Source organism: Caretta caretta, chromosome 3, assembly GCF_965140235.1.
Source record: "Caretta caretta isolate rCarCar2 chromosome 3, rCarCar1.hap1, whole genome shotgun sequence".
In the NCBI taxonomy this organism is placed as follows: Eukaryota; Metazoa; Chordata; order Testudines; family Cheloniidae; genus Caretta; species Caretta caretta.
Genome location: NC_134208.1, coordinates 58,791,830 through 58,814,510, shown reverse-complemented (window position 1 = coordinate 58,814,510; position 22,681 = coordinate 58,791,830). Strand labels below are relative to the sequence as shown.

The 22,681-nt window shown below is 40.4% G+C and overlaps 1 protein-coding gene across 3 annotated transcripts in view; it reads right to left on the bottom strand.

Moving 5' to 3' along the window:
* Positions 1–22,681, bottom strand: part of DDX43 (DEAD-box helicase 43) — a 64,450-nt gene that overhangs the window by 38,069 nt on the left and 3,700 nt on the right. Inside the window, exons 3-10 of one of the 3 annotated variants that reach the window (XM_075126531.1) lie at positions 21,311–21,443; positions 18,945–19,097; positions 17,663–17,744; positions 14,716–14,872; positions 14,508–14,626; positions 14,049–14,159; positions 11,396–11,537; positions 7,277–7,377 (exon numbers count right to left, since the gene is read on the bottom strand). In XM_075126531.1, the coding sequence (XP_074982632.1) occupies positions 7,277–7,377; positions 11,396–11,537; positions 14,049–14,159; positions 14,508–14,626; positions 14,716–14,872; positions 17,663–17,744; positions 18,945–19,097; positions 21,311–21,443 (998 nt within the window). The remainder of the gene's footprint in view (positions 1–7,276; positions 7,378–11,395; positions 11,538–14,048; positions 14,160–14,507; positions 14,627–14,715; positions 14,873–17,662; positions 17,745–18,944; positions 19,098–21,310; positions 21,444–22,681) is intronic. The other 2 variants (XM_075126532.1, XM_075126533.1) reach the window with 2 other exon arrangements.

The following is a 22,681-nucleotide window of genomic DNA, read 5'->3' as shown; positions in this document are numbered from 1 at the left end:
AACGCATTCCAGCGTTTCACCATCCTCATAGTGAAAAAGATTTTCCTAATATCCAACCTAAATCTCCTGCACTGCAACTTGAGACCATTATTCCTTGTTCTGTCATCTGCTACCACTGAGAACAGTCTAGAGCCATCCTCTTTGGAACCACCTTTCCGGTAGTTGAAAGCAGCTATCAAATCCCCCCTCATTCTTCTCTTCCGCAGTCTAAACATCCCCAGTTCCCTCAGCCTCTCCTCATAAGTCATGTGTTCCAGTCCCCTAATCATTTTTGTTGCCCTGCGCTGGACTTTCCAATTTTTCCACATCCTTCTTGTAGTGTGGGGCCCAAAACTGGACACAGTACTCCCAGATGAGGCCTCACCAATGTCGAATAGAGGGGAACGATCACGTCCCTCAATCTCCTGGCAATGCCCCTACTTATACATCCCAAAATGCCATTGGCTTTCTTGGCAACAAGGGCACACTGTTGATTCATATCCAACTTCTCGCCCACTGTAACCCCAGGTCCTTTTCTGCAGAACTGCTGCCGAGTCATTCGGTCCCTAGTCTGTAGCGGTGCATTGGATTCTTCTGTCCTAAGTGCAGGACTCTGCACTTGTCCTTTTTGAACCTCATCAGATTTCTTTTTGCCCAATCCTCCAATAATAAGATAGGTCACTGATAAAGAGAGATCTGGATCTCTTGGAAAGCTGGGATCAAGCAAACAGATTAATGTTTGAATGTGGCTTAATGCAAATGTATACATCCAGGAACAAAGAATGTAGGCTGTACTTACAGGATGGGGAATTTTATCCTGGAGTCAGTAATTCCGAAAAAGACTGGAGTTCTTGGTGGATAATCAGTTGAACATGAGCTCCCAGTGCAATGATGTGACTAAAGGGCTAATGCAATACTGGGATGCATAAAGAATGGAATCTTGAATAGGAATGGAGAAGTTATTTTACCTCTATGTTTGGCACTGGTACGACCGCTGCTGAAACTGTGTCCAGTTCCGGTACCCACAATTCAAAAAGGATATTGACAAATTGGAGAGGGTTCAAAGAGCTAAGAGAATGATTAAAGAATTAGAAAACATACTTTACAGTGGCAGACTAAGAACATAAGAATGGCCGTACTGGGTCAGACCAATGGTCCATCTATTCCAATATCCTGTCTTCCAGCAGTGGCCAATGCCAGGTGCTTCAGAAGGAATTAACAGAACAGGTAATCATCAAGTGATCCATCCCTTGTCATCCACTCCCAGCTTCCAGCAGACACCAGAGACACAATGCATGACCATCTTGGCTAACAGCCACTAACAGACCTATCCTCCATGAATTTATCTAATTCTTTGAACCACATTACACTTTTGGCCTTCACAACATCCCCTAGCAATGAGTTCCACAGGTTGACTGGCCATCGTGTGAAGTACTTCTTCCTTTTGTTTTAAACATGTTGCTTATTAATTTCATTGGGTGACCCGTTTCTTGTTTACTGCTTCACGTAAGACATTCTTATTCACTTTCTCCACGCCATTCACGATTTTATAGACCTCTATCATATCCCCTCTGTTGTCTTTTTTCCAAACTGAAAAGTCCCAGTCTTTTTACTCTCTCTTCATACGGAAGCTGTTCCATACCCTTCATCATTTTTGTTGCCCTTCTCTGTACCTTGTCCAATTCTAAAATATATTTTTTGAGATGGGGTGACTAGAATCAAGGAGCTTAATCAATTTAAGATGAACAAAGAGAAGATTAAAGGGTGATTTGACTACAGTCTACATAGGGAACAAATATTTAATATTGGTCTCCTCAATCTAACAGAGAAAGGTACAACATGATCCAATGGCTGGAAGCTGAAGCTAGACAAATTCAGACTGGAAAGAAGATGTACATTTTTCACAGTGAGAGTTATTAATCATTGGATCAATTTAGCAAAGGTCATGGTAGATTCTCCATTACTGACAATTTTTAAATTAAGATTTAATCTCTCTAAAAGGTATGCTTTAGGAATTATTTTGGGACAGGTATAGAGCCAGTGTTATTCATAAGGTCAAACGAGATGATCACAGTGTTTCCTTCTGGCTTATCACCTCATCTATGAACTGCAAGTATGTTTTTTAGTAGTATAACTACACACTTGCCTGTACTCTTAGCAAGAAACATGTGTTCTGAATTTTGCCTGTGTCCACTAGTAGGCCCAGCACTTTGGCTATGACTGAGCAGTGCACAACAGAGCTCCAGGGGGAGAAGAGGGGTCAGTCTGTAAAAGTGGCTCTGAACTCCCAAATCCTGAGCCAAATTTGCACTTTTCTGGGCACCCAGAATAAATCAGAGCACCTGAGGATTATACTGAAGTACACATGTTGTACGCAGTGTGGTAATTGTGTTAGTTCCAGAATATTGGAGACACAAGATAGGTGAGGTAATATCTGAAGACCACCTCTGTGTAAGCTTGTTGCTCTCACCAACAGAAGTTGGTCCAATAATAGATATTACCTCATCCATCTTGTCTCTCTAAAGTATACAGGCTGTTAACAGCCTTAAGGTGTTATTACAGTATCTGAAGATCTCTGAGGCAAAGAAAAATCCCAGCCATGTCCCCATTCTCCCTTTCACAAACCTTGGCTAGCCACAGACAGTGGGATAACACAGAAGCAGTCATGCTGGCTCTACATCAGAGGATTCTCCTACACTAGGGTTATCTTCCTGTGGCTAGTTATGGTGTGGCATGCATTGGCAAGAATTCACAGAACCAGGGGTTTGGTGGTTAGAGACTGAAAGGTTCATAGACTGATATGCATATTAATGTAAATATATAAAATAAGATTTATACCAACACTTGAGAGACAAAATAATTCACTCTGATGTATTTTGAACTATATCCCTGATAATCCTGGATCCTGTTAGGAAATGTATTATGTACTATGCAATCAGCAATCATAAACCTCTTTACATCTGCAAAGTCATCTTAAAACATTAAATATTTTCAAACACCTCTGAAGTACAGTTTTTAGAATGCAGGTGGGGAAACAGACAGAGGCTGCAAAAGTTCATTCTATTATATAAATATGCTAAAGTTGTAATGAAGTATAGTTAATACCCTTGCTCCAAACCTCTCTTGGGCACACATGATTTGAATCTTTGCCCACAACTTCAAGAAATGAAGTAAAATTTCACTCTAAAACCCTATTCCAATGTATATGAAGAGGTTACTAACCTGTACAGTAACTGGAATTAGAGATATTTTGTCCCTGGGGTGCTCCATTTTGACCTTGTGCTTTCAATCAGATTTCTGTCAGCAGTCTGTGGGGCTGCGCCCACACCCTACTCATCCTTATGCTCAGGACTGAGAGTATATAGGGAGAGACAGACTTGCCATTGCTCCAATTCATTCTCAGTCATGAATTCCAGCAGCAAGAACTCCAAATAGAGGGGAAGGGGAGTGCAAGTAGAGGAGCACCCATAGGGACAAAACATCTAGAACAGGGCGGGCAAACTTTTTGGCCTGAGGGCCGCATCAGGTTTCAGAAATTGTATGGAGGGCCGGTTAGGGGAGGCTGTGTCTCCCCAAACAGCCAGTCAAGGCCCAGCCCCGGCCCCCTATCCGACCCCCTCTGCTTTTCGCCTCCTGCCCCATCCAACCCCCTGGGTTCCCTAACGGCTCCCCCCCCAGGACTCCTACCCCATCCACCACTCCTGCACTGTGTCCCCTGGCCGGCCCTGGACCCCTCGCCCCTAACTGCCCCATCCAACCCCCCCCTCCTTCCTGACTGCTCCCCCCCCGGATCCCTGCCCAATCCAACCCCCCTTCTCCCTGACCACCCCGGACCCCCCACCCCTAACTGCCCCATCCAACCCTTCCCCTTCCTGATTCCCCCCCAAGGACCCCTGCTCCAACCAACCACCCCATCCAACCTCCCCTGACCGCCCCCGGAACCCCCACCCTTGACTGCCCCCCGCCACCCCATCCAACCCCTCCTCTCCTTCCTGGCTGCCCCCAGAACCCCTGCCCCCATTCAACCCCCCCATTCTCCACCCTCTGACCTCCCCAACCCCATCAACAAATTTTGATATCCCAAATTTTTTATGCAAAAACTGGATTCTTGGATCACTTTTAGAAATTCATTCAGTACTTAATACCAGAATTCTAGAATGGTCTCAACAACAAGGTTAAGAGGACATTCATTTAATTACCTATTGATAAACCTGCGGAACACAAAAGTACCAAGCACATATTTGCTGCAGACTGTCAGTTCCTATTCAATGTGATGTCCCCGTACACACTCTCTTAAGGATATCACAGTCTCAATTGAAGACTGCTGGAAAGGCGAGTCTGTATATAGGAAAATCCAGTTTCTTCAATGACACTTACTACTTTATACCAGGGGTGGACAAACTGTGGCCTCTGGGACAGATACAGCCCGCAGGCCATTTTAATCTGGCCCTCAAACTCCCACTGGGGAGCTCGGTCAGGGGCTGCTCCACATGGCTCCCAGAAGCAGCAGCATGGCCCCTCTCTGGCTCCTACGCGTAGGGGCAGCCATGGGGGTTCCACTCTGCACCCTGCCCCTGCCCCAAGAGCTGTCGCAGCAGCTCACATTGGCCAGGAACCGCAGCCAATGGGAGCTGCGGGGGCGGTGCCTGCGGATGGGGCAACGTGCAGAACTGTCTGGCTGTGCCTTTGCATAGGACCCGGAAAAGGGACATGCCGCTGCTTCCAGGAGCCGCTTGAGGTAAACACCACCTGAAGCCTGCATCCCTTCCCGCACCCCAGCCCTGATCCCTCTCCCGCCCTCTGAACCCATCGGTCCCAGGACGGAGCACCCTCCTACACCCCAAACTCCTCATCCCCAGCCCTACCCCAGAGTCCACAGCCAGAGCCCTCCACCCCAAAACCAATTTTGTGAGTATCCATGGCCCGCCATACAACTTTTATTCCCAGATGTGGCCCTCGGGCCAAAAAGTTTGCACACCCCTGCTTTATATCCTAAGGCTGTAGTGCACAACTTCTGGGTAAGCAGTCCAATGTTTTCTGTGGCCCTCTGGTGGTATTTCAGTTCTGCAGAATTTAAATTTTACTTAAGAATGGTTTCTTCCACATGACTGCAAAGAAAAACTTTGCTAATCAAAAGGTTTTCTTCAGATAGCATATACTCTAGGTGAAAACAAATGCTTTAACACAAGTGTAAACTACCTTCATTTCTCTCACCAGGTAGTCACTCCAGCATGTAACATTAACAGTTTAAACAAAATTTAGTTTACTCCCAACTCATCCTAGCTGAAATATCCAAGCAAACTGGATATAACTGAAAACTAGTCGAGACCCAGTGGATGCGTTGTGCAATGTAGGGAACATCCATGTTATTGTCAAGTTTGTGCTCTCTCTGGTGTTCAGCAATATAGCAAGAGCAGACTCAGGGCATAAGAAGCAGAGAATAGAAAGCTCTTGTTGCTAGCTAAGATGATCTGCGATTCCAGCAGCAATGGGAGTAAGAACAGTCACCATCATCTCTGCCATCCCTACCATCTCATGGGACCTAGGCCTTCATCACCCTGATACTGAGAGATGTCCTGACCAGACCAGGACAGAGAGGACTCAGGTATCACCACCATCTCTACTGAATCCAGCTGAATCCCAACCACCACCTGGAATGAAATGAAGGTAGACTTTAACAGCAATGGCAGCTCTAGCTCATCTCAGCTAACTTTTTCTTTTCTCCAAAAGTACAGTTACCACCATCCAAGAGACTATCAAAGAAGGAGTTGTTTTCCTTCTAAAACTCTCTCCAGCTAAAGGGAAAAAGGATATTAAAATAAAAGCCTTAATGTTTTACATTTCAATTACATTAACTGTTTTTCTTTCTTTTCTGTATCTTTAATATAAGGTTGAAAAGATTTTTAATGGTGTTTGTGCCATGGTACTAAGCAGACTCAGGTCTCTGTATACCAAACCCCACTGTTTAGTGTTGGACAGTGACAGGGTTATGTTAACACCTTTGGCCCATTTATTCCATCTCACTCAATACCAGAGTTCTCAAAAAGTGAGTGACAGTTCTATTTAGAGTGCAAGGATCAAAAATCTTTAAAGTTTGAGCTTCGGCTAAGAGACTTTCAAGGTAAACAAGACTTGTAAGTTACTTGCAGACGCATTTTTCACCTGACCCCAAAGAGATGTCAGATTCAGTTAGAACCAACTGATTTACTAAGCTTCAGTCCAAATGTCATGAAGGAAACAATGAATTTCTATAAATTCTTTCCACGTGACTTATTTAGTTATACAAAAGAGCTTCTCTGAAGTACTTATTTATGAAAAAGATCTATGCACTGGAATAAATCAAAACGCCACACACTGAACAATGGTAAGTCTCCATTTCATCGTGTGCACAACCACTTCTAAGTCAGACATCAAGAATTTGGTTTCAAAGCAGTGCCAGTCTTCCCGTTGATATGCCTTCCCCTGAAGCCCCCAAAGTATACATTCAGTTATGCAGTGCATACTTTCAGCACTATTATTTTTTACTGACTAAATCCTATGTAAAATTATTTACAGCTTTTGGAATCTTGTTAGGTTACCATGAAGTCCTCTGTGTTACAAAGATTCTGCATCAGTGCCCTCCATGATAAAATATTTTCTTTCTGAAGTCAAATATTGGAGAAGAATGAGACTTACCACTGAAGACCATTGGGATAGCTAAGGGGTAGGGGAGACTGATATAAGCAGAGTGCATACTCGTATACACACAGAGCAGCAACTGGCAATCTGCAGTGGATATGTGCATCACAAACTTGCAAAAACAAACAGATAAAAAATTAAAATTTCACGTTACTGGTGTACTGAATGTCTCTCCTAGCCTACCTGGAGACATACAGTACATAATTAATTAGTTAAAAAAAATCCAAATGTGCAGGCTCTCTTTAAATACCCTCAAATTCTTCAGTCCAAGATTTATCACTGATTAAGTTGGACAGACAGGCCTATGGGAGTTCTTCAATCTATTAAGTCTGAAGTCTAAGACGCAAGTAGTTACCAATTATTATCCAACTAGTCAATATCCAAGAGTATCTGAAAATTCTCATGAAACTGAATTCAATAAAAAGTAACCTATTTGACATCAAGAGGATAAATCAAAATGATTATAGCAGGTATCCACTGTCCCATAAAGATGAGCACAGTAATTATTTAGGAGCTTTATATTAAAAAGAGCTAACATGAACCGTTAAAACTAAGTATAACTATACAAGTTTACAATGACACCAACCTTAATTCTAAACTACTGAAAACATTTACATACCTAGTCATGACTGTCTGTCTGTCAGGGCGTACATCTAGTAAGATCTTCATTATTTGAGGTTCAAATCCCATATCCAACATCCTATCAGCTTCATCTAAAACCTGTGCAAAACAAGGTTAGTGCCTATGATTCTTCAGTTAAGTTTTCAGCAAGACACTACACCGCAGACTTTCCTTAAGAGGTACAGTATTTCTCACTCAATCCTTAAAACCCATTTTAGAATCTACTTATTTCCATTCCAGAAACTATTAACTCCTTTTCAAGTTTTCACCTTCTAAATTGTTTCTGGTGCTACTCCTTGATGAGGCAGCAAACCTGGTATATTTCTAGACAGGAAAATTCTCTGAGAAAAATGCTTTTATCCATTCCCCCAAGACCAAAGCCAGAGAACACCAGGATTTTGAATAGTTTTCACTTGCCTATATTTCCCTCCTCCCCCCAGTTTGTTTGGCATATAAATTCAAATAGAAGTTTTGATTATGTAACAGAAAACAGTAAAAACAACAACCCTGCAACTATTTCAATCAAGAGGGTTTCTTCAGAAACTTTAAAGTGAAGTTTCCTATTTTACTTGTTAGAGCTTTTCTATGCCAGTCCAGAAATACTAATTTTGTCCTTCACAACGAGCAGAAAGACATATCACAACATTTGCAAGGGGCCTATCAGTTCTCAGTGCTCAGCCTTCTCTTAACCACTAGGTAAAATGCACTTGACCACTGCTTGATCCTTCCTAGTACTCCTGAAAAATTAAGAGTTTTTGAGGCTAAGTCTCTGAGTCAAAACTCATAATGGCCAAACAATGGTCAAACCATGTCATCTGCAATGAGTCAAGGCTACAAAGTAATATCCTAATTACAGTGAAAGAATGGTACTTGGAGCTGGAAGTTAGGTGTGATTCCTCACAGAAAAACAAAGAGGCCTTACACCTTGGACATATGGCTAGCTGACCATTGTTTGAGCCCTAGAGATCTTCTGCCACACACAAGCGAAACTGATGATTCTACACAGGGCAATGTGGTAAGTACTCATTGGATATCTTTGACTTTCAAAGACTTGGAAAGCTTTTATAATCTCCTGGCCCTTAACCATCTAATCTGCTCTGGAAACAGAGACCTGATAGGTTTTTTAAGTGTTGCACTGAACTAAGATACTTTAGGGATACACCCCCTACCATGGGAATTGGAATTAGTTTGACCAACTGAGAAGTGACTTCATCTACCTAACAACTTGCTTTTAAAATACCTTCCTTGGAAAGAGGTCACAAGATTTTCAATTAATTGGAATGGTTTTGTAATCTGAGTCCCACTCATGATCCACTCCATTCTGACATGTAGGCACAAGTGTGAGAATTTCAGAATCCTATACAAAATTTAAAAATATTAAGCCAACCAGAACCAGGTCCACTGGACTTTCCTCCTTTAATTTTCAGGTTTGAGTTATAGGGTCAGTTACATAGGTTAAAAAAAAAAAAATTAAGGCCAAATTCTGTCTTCTATTATACTGGAAGATCAGAGATTTTTCTGGCCATCCCCTTGATTATCCTCATCACTGTTTTCTCCTTTTTGGACATCCTAGTCCAGTTGTGACTCATCAAAACTGCAGTGCCATTGGAATTCCCTGAAACGTAAGTATGAACATAATAATCCCTCATCTGAGGGGCTGAGGAAGGGAATTCAATCTTCTGATTAACGCTTCATGTCCAAAAGACTTAATTAAGATTGTTCTTCGTTAATTATACACTCCATCGGAATATGTAAAGGCTAGAACCTCTATTGTGGGTTACAGAGAGCAGCTAGCACTTTGTATATGAGAGTGTCCTTCCTGATAGGACAGATGGTACTTCCTTGGCTAGGAAATGAACTATTCCGGTAGCTGGAGGAAGGCGAGAGAACATATGAAAAGCCATACTGGATCAGACCAGTGGTCTGTCTAAGGTCAATATCCCATCTCCCAGATAGGATAACCAGCCCCCTGTTAATGTTTCTTCCAAACCCCCAACAGTTGGATACCTGTTTATTCCCTTAAGGATAAGATTTAATATCACTTCACAAAACTTTAATATTCACTACACCACCTTCTGGACATTCTTTCTATCCATAGAAAGGTCCACTCCTTTTTTGAATACAACAAAGATCTTTGTCGAAGTTATACCTTGTGGTAAAGAGTTTCACAGGCCAGTTGGGCACTGTGTGAGAAGTTTCAACTTTTATCAGTTTTAAATGTGGCTCTTCTATTTTACTATGTTTCCTTGTTCTTGTATTCTGAGAGAGGGTAAATAGGAGCACTTGAATTGAACAGGGAAGGTAACTAACTAATCTGTATACTTTTGTGTCCTCTTTTTGTCTTCTCTCTATAGGTTTCTTTGATGTTCCTAATCATTCTCATCATAGGTCTCTAAATCAGGAAGGAGGGGGAGGCACTGATCTGTGGGGCTGCTAGTGGGTGGGAGGCGCTGCGGAGCTGCTGACATATCACTGTCTCTCTTTTGCAATGTACATTGGTAAATTCTGGCTCCTGCTCAGGCTGGCTACCCCTGCTCTTACACATAGTGGGGTGGGGAGGGGGTGAAGAGGGAGAGAAGAGGACAAATACACAGGTGAAAATTTTAAAACAAGATCTCAGTTTTGGGTCCAATTTTAGATACTTATGGACTGGAGTAGAGGGTGTGCAGCACTTCCGGGGGGAAAAAAAAAGTCAGTCTACTGGTACCTAAAAAAAGTTGATCACTTTCAAAATTCAGTCCTCTGTGCATGTCTCCCATCTACTGGAAAAGTGGAACTATACCTAAGTGTCTGGACTAACAACTGAAGTTCAGGAGAACCATTTTCTCCCTTTGTATGCGATTCAGAAAGATCATGGTTAGGGCCTTTTGGTTAACATGTAACGTAATTATCGATCTATTTACAGCACGTATAGCCTTTTGTTCTATTTCTAGCCAGCACCACATCCTTTATTTTCTAATGACAGCAAAAGTGCATGAGACTGAATATAATATTTAGCTGCTAGTGCACTAAAAACTAGCAATTCTTTTCTTTACTACAGAAAGGAGAGAGGAAAAAAAACAAACAAACAAAAATTAAACAAAAACCTTCTCCAGTACGACTTCTCCTCCCCCAAGCAGGCACCTTCGTTCCTAACTTACAATCAAATAAGGCTACTCTCTAGTTCCACTACTATTCTCTTTCTTAGCTGGTCAAAATCCTGGTGATGCTCATCTCTCTCTTTGCTGTCTATTACCATCCTTACATATTTGGGGTCTGCAAGTCCACTATTATTTCTAAAACTGGAGTATAGGCAAGTACTGGCATCAGGGGAGGCATGCTATGATACTTTACCAGGTGCTCAGGACTGGATCTTCTTACCAGTCCTAGTTTACTCATTAAAGTATTTCATAGGATTCACCTGAGAAAGGGCCAGTTTAAACTGCTATCCCCCCTAGTGATTAATCAGTGTCCTAAGGGTTAAAAGGCCACTGACAATTGGTAAACCTGAGAGAACAGAGTACCTATAGGAGTGGTTCTTAACCTGCAGCCCAATCAGCAGACAGCTGCGGCCCATGTGTGGATGCGGCCCACGTAACAGAGAGAGCTGCATTTGCGGCCCACAATGGTAAATAGGTTGAGAACCACTGACCTATAGTATTAAAAAGATGACTGTACAAAAAAGTAAAGGGTAATAAGGACATTATGCACTGAAGTAATCTAACAAATTTCTTACTTAACTTTATGTCCTGAAGTCAGACTGGTAGCTTACTACTTGTAAAAAATGGCCAGGAAGACTTACGGCTTTCAGTACATGATACTATTACATCACAATAGCTATCTAAAGAAAGTTTTTCTTCAAGTGACCTTTAGAAACGTGAGCCACAAGCTATTTTCCATTTTATGAAAACTGATTACATGTACCAGGAGTCTAGTTTTCCCAGGGTGGTGTCAGTGTCTTCAGCAGAGATACTCAGTTTACAGTACTAAGATTTTCAGATTTTAGCCTTAAAAACACACCTCAATTCAATTAAAATTTAATTAAAAAAAACAAACCAAAAAACAAACCAAAGATTTGCTTCAGATTAATCCACTTCTACCCCAATAAGTGCATTACTTTTCAATGTTGACTACTTGCCAAGTAGGTTATGCTCTTCAGATTTATGAAGTTGTTCATTTGAAGGTCATTCAGTCTACCAGGAGTAGCAATAACAATATCCACACCTTTGGTAACCATGTTTATCTGTCCTTTTCGGTCCCCACCACCATATATGCAAATACTAAAAAAAAAAAAAAATGTTTTCCAGAAGTTGAGTATAGTTCAATTAAAATCAATCTTTCAAAATTGAAAACAATACCATCACCATTGTCCAATAATATTTGAAGACTTTTTTTGTATGAAGCTATCAAGAGGAAAGATTACAGTCACAGAATAGATCAAAAAGCACAAATGATTGATTTACATTTTCTACTTTAAATGAATATTTGTTATTTTACATTATCTGCCACAATTAATGTTTTTTAAGTTCAGATACACTAAGCAGGACAATAACAATAAAATTGTCACTGAGAAGCTGACTACATTAAACCACATCACTAACAATTTGTCACTGAATGTGCTGCTTCAGTTTCTCATCTCATATCCAGACAAGCATAAAGAGAAGCCGAATGATTTGTTAAAAGTACAGATAAAAAAAACCCCAAGAGGTAGCGGTAGGCCAAACTAATGACAAAAGCCCACGGAGTAGGTATGAAAAAGGATTTTAGGCATGAGCACAAGTTATGTGACCACCTATTACAGTACATAGAAGCATTATCAGAGAAGGAAATATGTGACATTTAGAAAGTTAACCTAGCAGTGAACAAGGGAATTAGAATTCTTCGGGTACCACAGCACCTTAGCATTCACACATTTCAACATGTGAGAAGACATTCTGAAGTAAACTGCAATAAAGAAGAACTACTGACGGAATGTGGAGCATGCACAATATCCTATTTTATAAGAATTTTGTGAAGAATAAACGAAATAATTATAATTTTGTTTAATTTCTGGAGGAACAGATGGTGGAGCCTGACTGTCAATTGAGAACTACTAAGAGGTACAAAGACGGTCAAGAGAGAATAACCGATAGCAAGCTGAAGCCACAGACTGGATAAAGGAAGAAAATTAAGACAGATGGAGAAATATGGCCTCAAAGACTCGAGCCAGAAGGAAAAGCCGTAAATATAAAAGGTACAAATTAAGGACCTCTTTAGACTTTACACCAATAACAAAATATCTTGCCCTTGGAATACACAGGAGAAAGAGGGTCAATCAATGGGAAGCTCAATCATTGACCAAAGGGAGCCCAGAGGAAAAGACAAGTAGTCCTATTTAGTGACTTCATAATGAAAAATATAGTAGACGTAGAATCATAGAAGATTAGGGTTGGAAGAGACCTCAGGAGGTCATCTAGTCCAACACCCTGCTCAAAGCAGGACCAACCCCAACTAAATCAACCCAGCCAGGGCTTTGTCAAATCAGGCCTTAAAAACCTCTACGGATGGAGATTCCACCACTTCCCTCCCTAGCTAACTCATTCCAGTGCTTCACCACTCTCCTAGTGAAATAGTTTTTCCTCATATCCAACCTAGACCTCCTCCACTGCAACTTGAGACCATTGCTCCTTGTTGTGCCATCTGCCACCACTGAGAACAGCCTAACTCCATCCTCTTTGGAACCCCACTTTAGGTAGTTGAAGGGTGCTATCAAATCCTCCCTCACTCTTGTTTTCTACAGACTAACTAAGCTGAGTTGCCTCAGCTTCTCCTCATAAGTCATGTGCCCCAGCCCCCTAATCATTTCCAGTGCCCTCTGCTGGACTCTCTCCAATTGGTCCACATCCTTTCTGTAGTGGGGGGACCAAAACTGGATACAATACTCCAGATGTGGCCTCACCAATGCCAAATAGAGGGGAATAATCACTTTTCTCGATCTGCTGCTCCTACTAATGCAACCCAATATGCTGTTAGCCTTTTTGGCAACCAGGGCACACTGACTCATATCCAGATTCTTGTCCATTGTAATCCCCAGGTCCTTTTCTGCAGAACTGCCACTTAACCAGTTGGTCCCCAGCCTGTAGCAGTGCACGGGATTCTTCTGTCCTAAATGCAGGACTCTGCACTTGTCCTTGTTGAACCTCAACAGATTTCTTTTGGCCCAATCCTCCAATTTGTCTAGGTCACTCTGGATCCTATCCTTCCCCTCCAGCGTATCTACCTCTCCCCCCAGCTTAGTGTCATCCACGGAGTTGCTGACGGTGCAATCCGTCCCATCATCCAGATAATTAATGAAGATGTTGCACAAAACCGGCTCCGGGACTGACCCTTGGGGCACTCTGTTTGATACCAACTAGACATCGAGCCATTGATCACTACCTGTTGAGCCTGATTATCTAGCCAATCCATTCATCCAATCGATACTTCTTTAACTTGCCGACAAGAATACTGTTGGAGACCGTATCAAAAGCTTTGCTTAAATCAAAGTATATCACACCCATCGCTTTCCCCTCAGAGCCAGTTATTTCATCATAGAAGGCAATCTATGGCCCAAACAAAGTGAACAGCACGTATGCTGCCTTCTATTGACAGAACAAATAGAATACCAGATATCTTAAAGGCTACAGGATAATTAATTTTTTTTGTATTTCTTATAATGCTTTAGCTTTTAAGTGACAGGACTTGCTGTAATACAAGACTTCTGCCAACACTTGTGTCTTTAATATTAAGAAACTGGTGAGAATAAAGATTACCTTTTAATTCCTTTGTACGTATACTTTGAGCACTCTGCTTCCACTTGAAGAGCTAGTTCTCGAGTGGGAGCGAGGACTAACATACCCGGCCCACCACGCTGATCTTTTGGGCTTGAAGAAAGAATTAAACAAAATTTAAATAAATGCTTTATACAGTAGTTCCATGAAGATACAGAAAAACAGGATATTGAGTACACCCACATTAGATATTAAAATATTTTAATGTAATACTGCTCTAGAGTTTCTCAATATACTGCCACATTGTGTTATCCAGACAGATCAGGGCTAACAGTTTCTTAAACCAATACAGTTAATTTTAGAACTATTGATTGGACTCTTTTTCAAGTTGTGTTTTAATGCCAATTAAGAGTTTAAAAACCAAACAAAAAAAAAAACCCCCACACCAAAACTTAGCGAGGCAATACAAAACTCAAAAGTTTCACTCCATCAAGCCCTTACATTGGTTGTGAATCCAAATGAATGAATCCAGGCATTAAATAAGCTAATGTCTTCCCAGTACCAGTCTGTGCTATGCCAATGAGATCAATTCCTTGAAGTATGATTGGCCAAGCCTGTGACTGAAATAAAGCAATGTAAGTGCTTAACATACGGACTGCAAATTTCTCTTTAAAATATAAAACTTACTAGAACTGATAGCACACAGTACCTGAATTGGTGTAGGATTCTCAAAGCCAACTTTTCTGATATTTGCCATAACATCAGGATAATATTTAAATGCATCTTCAAATTTACAAACAGGATTGGGAACATGGCGCTTCTCACCTTCTTTCAAGTCATCACAAATGATATTATTATTTTCTTTTCTGTATAGAATTTAAAAATATTAATGCAGTAACTTGAAAAATCAAATAATTTTAAAAGCAAAACAGAAGAATATTCTAGAAATTGAGAAAAACTGTGTGGTCTATAAGAAATGAGTACAGGTTTCTTGGGAAAAAGAGAGCCATGACCACTCTTATGTTCACAAAGGGTGTTACTTGGGAGACACCCTTCCACATCCTTCAGCTCCCACTTTTAGTTACTCCCCTCCACAATTAGATGCTCTAAATGGATAATGACTATACACCCTGGCCATACATCTGACCTTGACTGCACTCTACCTGAATGAACTATACATTTGCTGAGAATATTCGTGTCCTATTGTAATCCAAAAGTCATTCGAGAGTGCCACTGACTAGTTTTAAATGGCATCCTATCTAGGCCTTCACCAGAAAAGTGGTTGTGACAGCGTGGGACCATAGCACTCCATATGAACAAAACAACCACAAAGGTCACAAATTTAGAGTAAAACAAAAACATAATAGAACAACCTATGCCATATTAACAAACAGGAAGGACTAAGGTTTCTACAGATATGCAACCTACTTTAACAGGCTTTACAGCACACTTAAGCACTGAGATATATAAAGCCATTATTTTTAAAAGAAATATGTATCAATGGTTTGTCTTAATTTTTTCTTCTCTTCAGCCTAAATACAAGATTCCATTCAACCAACATCTTTGCTTCAACCAGGGAGCAGGAAGAGAAAAGCACTTTCAATCTCCCCCTTTCCCTCAGTTATACTTAGTTAAAAAAGAGATGAATAAAATTACAGAAATATTAATTATAGCTAAGCATATACAAGATGGGAAGAAGAGGAGGAAACACTACAGAATATTTTTACTCGCTCATAACTGTTGTCCCATACATTCTCTTTTCTGATCCTATGAAAAGTTCCATACAGCATGGAAAAGTGGCAAGTAGAAGCATGCGCATATACCACCAACAGACAATAACTAGAATCCCAGTTCAGATTACAGGTTATATTTCCTAACAGAGAGACATATGGTTAGAGACACTGATAAAGCTGCTGGGGCAGCACACATGGAAAAATGATAGGGCAGCCAGGGAGGGTTGCAAAATCCGTTACTACTACTAGAGAGAGAATACTAGAGTCAACATGAGGGGATTGAAAAGTAGGATGCTCTGTGTACTTGATTCAAAGTGACTGGAACTTAGTGATTAACCAGGTTGGTACTTACCAGAATCTACGGGCAAGGATAGGGTAGGATGGCAGTGGAAATCAAAGTTCTAACTGCTTGGAAGATGTTTGAGTAAGGCTTCAATGAAGAAAAGAGAGCTCAGGGAGCATTTAAGATGGACACAATGTTCAGATGATTATAGCTTGAAGGAGTTAATGAACTCCAATCAACTATCTCACAATATGCTCAATTCCAGTAGGTAGACACACTGAAGGGTTTTGTGCACCAACTACACTGCCAATACCATCTTTTTATAATACAAAAGGAAAGATTCTGACATTTAAAAGGGGTGGGGGGGAGAAGACGACTGTGGCCATTTGCCTTTTACAGAGATTACAGCCACCATTTGCTACCAGCTTGAAAAAGCGATGTCTGCTTGCCTAATGCTCAACCCATGTTGGATAAAAATCCACGATTTAATTTAAAAAATTGGATATTTTTAAAATTTAAATTAAATAAAGGGTTTTTTTAAATAAAAGAAACCTAACTACAATTTTAATTTTAAACTACAACCTATGCTAAGGCCTAAACTTACTATGAGGTATTAAAATAATTTAAATTAAACAAAAAGCATTAAGCAGTTCATTTGCTGCCAAGTTTTAAAGAAAATCAAACCCCTGACTGGTGGAAGGGACTGGCTAAGCACTTGCTTCCAGAGCTTGATGACATTCTAAATCAGCTTTTGACAGCAGTAACCTCTTCTGCATGTGCTGAGAGACAGTTTTCTTAATTTCAGTCCAGTTCAGTTCAATGAGCTAAGTAAAGAACCCAACTGGGAGTTGAAAAATAGGAAAGTTTGCTTTTGACTTCCAATCTATGAATAAAAGCTATGTGTGAGAGAATGAGATCTACTAATTCTAAAATTTTTGATGGACCTGGTGATCAGAGACAATTAGTTCAATTCACTAACTACAGATAATACTTTTGTTTAATAAATGAGTTTTAAATTCAAAACATGTCTTGATGAACTTTTTTCTTACATATCAAACATATTTAAGGCAGTTTTATTTAATAAAAAGATAAAAAATTGTTTTTGTGCATTTTAATTGAATAATAATTTCCAGCCAAACAGAGCTTGACACAAATTAGTAAAAAAATTAATCCAGTAAATAAAAAACACCTCATCTGTCATTGTCCAACATAATAAGTGTAAAAATTAAGAATAAGAATAAATGTAAGAAGCTATATAATTGCTTAAGTGCGTAAAGATATACTGTTTCCTCCTGATTAGCAAAAAGCAGCACCAAATTTAGCAAAAATATATTTTAATGGTTACCAACCAATGAGAACTGATCTTTCTTCATGAAAGTAACTGATGCGCACAAACAATGCAAAACATAATGAAAACTGATATTTAAATCAAGGATTCCTGCTTGCTGATTTAAATCATGATTAAAATTGATGACTTAAATCGCTTTGATTTAAAAATCAATCCACCCTGGCTCCAGCCCAAATAAAAATCTACAAAACTGTTAATAAAAAGAAAACGTTAAGATTTATACAACCCCTATGTAACAATCATTTCACCATTCCAATTCCAAAACAAGCAGTTACTTATACAAACATCTTACCGCCACTTCTCCACTTCTTCTTGTGGCATAGAAGCAATCTTGGGTGATTCTTTGTAAAATTTTCTCTCAATTGGAGGCAAATCTTAAACAATTAGGAAAAAAAGCAACCTGTTAAAAAAAATTAAATTTTCCAAATTGGTGAGAGATGTGCTTATTCAGAATTACAACATATAGTTTAAAAAGAAACAGTTACTGGTACAAGTCGGCCAAAATTATGATCAAGATTTAAGATGGAAGAGCCCAAAACCTACATAACATTGTGAATCCTTACATCACTCCCTACTACGAAAATTATTATAAGTAGTGTGAGGATTCCTTGTTGGAAGCATGTAAACAACAAAGCTGAGGAAGAGATAAAACCCAATATTATTAAAGTATTTGCTAAATAAACCACCTCACCAAATTTTTAGTCTAGCTAATCGGAATTATTCCTCTAACAGAGATAATATGATGCAGACAGTTATACTTTAGAAAATTACAATGCTTAAGCATTGTAATAATGTTATATTTGTAATTTGTATATAATAATGTATATAATAATGTAATTTGTATATTTGTATATAATAATGTTATATATAAATAATGTTATATTTAATTGAATCTAAAGAAAGTGAGAGTCTACCAGGAATTAATAATTCAGACAGTGAAAAATACACATTCATTTCAACACAGACACATGACCTAAAATTTTTCTATTCTGCATTTTAAAAATCTGTAACAGGCTATCAAGACTTTATATTTAAAATCATAGAATCACAGAATCATAGAATATCAGGGTTGGAAGAGACCTCAGGAGGTCATCTAGTCCAACCCCCTGCTCAAAGCAGGACCAATCCCCAATTAAATCATCCCAGCCAGGGCTTTGTCAAGCCTGACCTTAAAAACTTCTAAGGAAGGAGATTCCACCACCTCCCTAGGTAACGCATTCCACTGTTTCACCACCCTCCTAGTGAAGAAGTTTTTCCTAATATCCAACCTAAATCTCCCGCACTGCAACTTGAGACCATTACTCCTTGTCCTGTCATCCGCTACCACTGAGAATAGTCTAGATCCATCCTCTTTGGAACCACCTTTCAGGTAGTTGAAAGCAGCTATCAAATCCCCCCTCATTCTTCTCTTCTGTAGACTAAACAATCCCAGTTCCCTCAGCCTCTCCTCATAAGTCATGTGTTCCAGTCCCCTGATCATTTTTGTTGCCCTCCGCTGGACTCTCTCCAATTTTTCCACATCCTTCTTGTAGTGTGATAAGCACACCACACTTTTTCAAAGCCTGTATACTAACCTGCCCACTTCATAGCTTCATATTTAGCTTTATTTTCTCGAAGAGATGCCCAGTTAATTACTGATTTCTGTGGGCCATTTCCAGACTTGACAAGATCATGATGGCTTTCAGTGGAATAACTAGAGCCAAAATCCTGGTGTTGGAGGGAACCTGCTGGGAAACAGTAGCTTTGCTTTATTTTTAACAAACAAAACCTTTCCCATTTTGAATTCTAAGGAGATGTTATGTTTAAATAGAAAGTTCTTTCTTGGAACTTATCGTTAGAAGCCTGGTTTGATCATAGAATACCAGGGTTGGAAGGGACCTCAGGAGGTCATCTAGTCCAACCCCCTGCTTAAAGCAAGAGCAATCCCCAATTTTTGCCCTGATCCCAAATGGCCCCCTCAAGGATTGAACTCCCAACCCCGGGTTTAGCAGGCCAATGCTCAAACCACTGAGCTATCCCTCCCCCTGAGGGAGAGCTGATCTTCAGATCCAATCTTATTATAGACCAGAAAGATCTATAAAACCTGTGTGGATGCACTGTTGTGAAAAGGAGAGAACAAAGAGTGCTTCCAGCAATTTCTGGCTACTTAGGAATAGTACTGACAGGTTCTAAAGCAGGGGTCTCAAAGTCCTGGCTCGCGGGCCATCTGCAGCCCGAGAACCTCCACACTGTGGCCCGCAGAAACTTTTAAAAAAGTTCTTTCATCTGGCCCTCATGACTGCTGGCTGGGGGATGGGGTGAGAGCGGGGAGGAGAGATTCACATGCCCCTCTCCCCAGCATTGCTCCATCCTGCTGCTCCTGGGACCCTCCCAGGGGTTGCACTCGGCAACGTGTCATTCACCTCGGGCAGCTCGGCTCCCTGCAAGCGGTTCCCTATCTCTGCTGTTGCCGGAGAGGAGAGACCCATGCAGCCACACGGCCTGATGTCTGCTGCAGGCACCGTCTTCCCCCCGCACCTCCCATTGGCTGGGAGAGAGAGACAGAAGTACCATCACTAGTTGCTGGGCAGAGTCAGCCACAGAGGCAGCGTCACTAGTCGCCAGGCAGAGTCAGCCGGGCCGGCCTGAGGCCAAGAGAGCAAGGGAAAAGGGTGGGAAACGGGCTGGGAGGTGGTGTGAACACCAACTTCAGTGACATTATTGGCCCACTGGGAGGATTTGAGGACTGGCACTGGCCCTAAGTTAAATTGAGTTTGAGACCCCTGTTTTAAAGGGAACTCCAAGCAGCTCTCTCAACTAGAAGGAAGGTTTGCTGTGATATGGGTTCTTCAGGGACTGGGTGTAAACTGGGGGAAAATGGGAGGTAAATTCTCAGAGCCCCAAGGATCAAGCACAAAACTATTTTCAACAACTGTAAGGAGAGAAGGGGTATTTCTACAGCACAAGATGGTAATATAACAGTTAAATCACACATACCAAGCGTACAGATAGTACAGTAAATTTAAAAGATTCATTAAATTAGGATCTCTCAGAAAGAAACTTTAACATAGGAGAAAATGTAGTGGTGTGCCTCATTCTTATGCTGCTCTGGGCTGTTTGTGCATCTGAACAGCAGCTTTCAGTTCCCCCTTAGTTATGATACATTCAGAAAGTATATTAAGAAATCCACTATTGAGTATTCCTAGCTGCAGCTTTGCTCCTTCCTCAAAGATACCTGCTAGTCCACCATGCTAGGCATCTCACATCTGCCCCTGCCACCAGAGTGGTACACTCCATGCTCCATTCCTCCTCTCTTGGAAATGTGGAACCTAACTCTCAGTTCTGAGTTTAATTCCTTTCCTCCCTTTTAGTGTCTCAGTCCAGATCTGAAGACATACATGGTCCTTGCCCCCAAGTGCTTTCAATACAAATAGACCAAACAAATAATAACAGACAACATAAGCAAAATGTTAAAACAGAAATAGTAGTAATTGCTTATGTATCCCTACAACATATACAGTAACAATATTCACTGCATTCCACACTTCACTATGTGGAAACTTAACAGACCTCTTACTCTCTTCATGGGAAAAATAAATTTCTGTTAAGCATCAGTGAACAGGCAAATTATAGGGTATGTTGAGGTCAGAGCTGTAGTTCAATAAAGTGAGTAACATGATGTATATTGTTTTGACGCATTTGCAGGCACATGGGATGTACTTGCAGAGGGCACTAAGTTTGTCAGTGCAAGTGGTATATGTATCCTCTTCTATTTCTTTGTTTTTAAGGATTTGAGTGTGGTATTCTCCTAAAGCAATTTTAACTGTTTTTTGACAAAAGTTCTCTCTCTGTGGTACAGCATATATACAGAGGCATATTGTACATGTTAAAATGTTAAGAACAAGTCAAATGTTATAAGAGGACACAAGTCCCAACAATTCCCCCACTGTAAATTTCTTACCTTTCTCAGTCCTGTCTCCAGGGTAATTTTGGCCATACCTCTTAATAAGATCATCTATCAACATTTTGGCTTTGTTCTGTGTATCATTACTACCAAAAATCTTTACTTCAGCTTCATATGCTCCCCTTATAACCTAAATTTAGAAAGCCTAATTAAATTTTTATATAGCACAAGCTTCATATACTAGAATATACACAGGTATCCCACTCCTTGATTTCTTCTTTATGCAGTCTCATAATTTCTCTGCCTAACACAAGCCCTACAGTGAGCTACCCAAAAGGACTTAGACATGATAATACCTAATTTTGGGGCACCTAGAAAAGTCACAAGAACACTGCAATCCACAAAGCCACCGTTAAGTGCATCAGCTTCCCTATACAATGAATGGGAAGAGCTAAACGCCTGAGAGTATGTAGACACTTAAGGCAATAAGAAAAGGAGTACATGTGGCATCTTAGAGACTAACAAATTTATTTGAGCATAAGCTTTTGTGAGCTACTAAATTTGTTAGTCTCTAAGGTGCCACAAGTACCCTTTTCTTTTTACGAATACAGACTAACACGGCTGCTACTTTGAAACTTAAGGCAGTGGTTCCCAAACCGGTGTTCGTGAACCCACGGGGGTTCACGAAATCTTACAGGGAGTTTTTGGGAACAAATTCCCTAATGGCGGACAGAGCTGCCCCTAGGGACTCCAGGCAACACAGGGCCAGCAGCCCAGAGCCCCTGGACTTCCAAGAGCTAAGCAGATCAAAGCAAGCATATTTATCACATTGAGGAGATTCAAACTTCAAGACTCCTTATAAGAAATGGAAAGGGAGGTGGATATTTTTTGCCGTTTTTAAAATTAAATAGGCAGCTAGTACTATTTTTAAAATTATTATGAAGAACAAGTTTAAGCTTTGTTGTAAAGTGCGCTGTTTGCCTGGACTGCTCAAGACCTGAATGCTCATGGAGGAAGAACAATTTGAGTTGGCTTCTTAAATACCTTCATGCTGTTTCACATCTGATACTCCTTGATGAAACACAGGAGCCTTGTCTTATAACAGACTTATTCAAAGTGATACAAGCTACGAAAGTGAGATCTTGGAAGAGTGTTACCGCTTTCATAATGTAATAATAATTATTAATAAATAGTGTGTAATAAGCATGTCATAAAACATATTTCCAAGATCACTGCTTTTAGAATTTATATTTAGGTAAAGGAAAAAAATCCTTGAAAATATTCATTTTTAGGAGGGGGTTCGCGAGACTTGACATTTTAGTGAAAGGGCTTCACAGTTTATTAAAGTTTGGGGAACCACTGACTTAAGGATATGTCTACATATGTTTGAGGGGGAGGGATAGCTCAGTGGTTTGAGCATTGACCTGC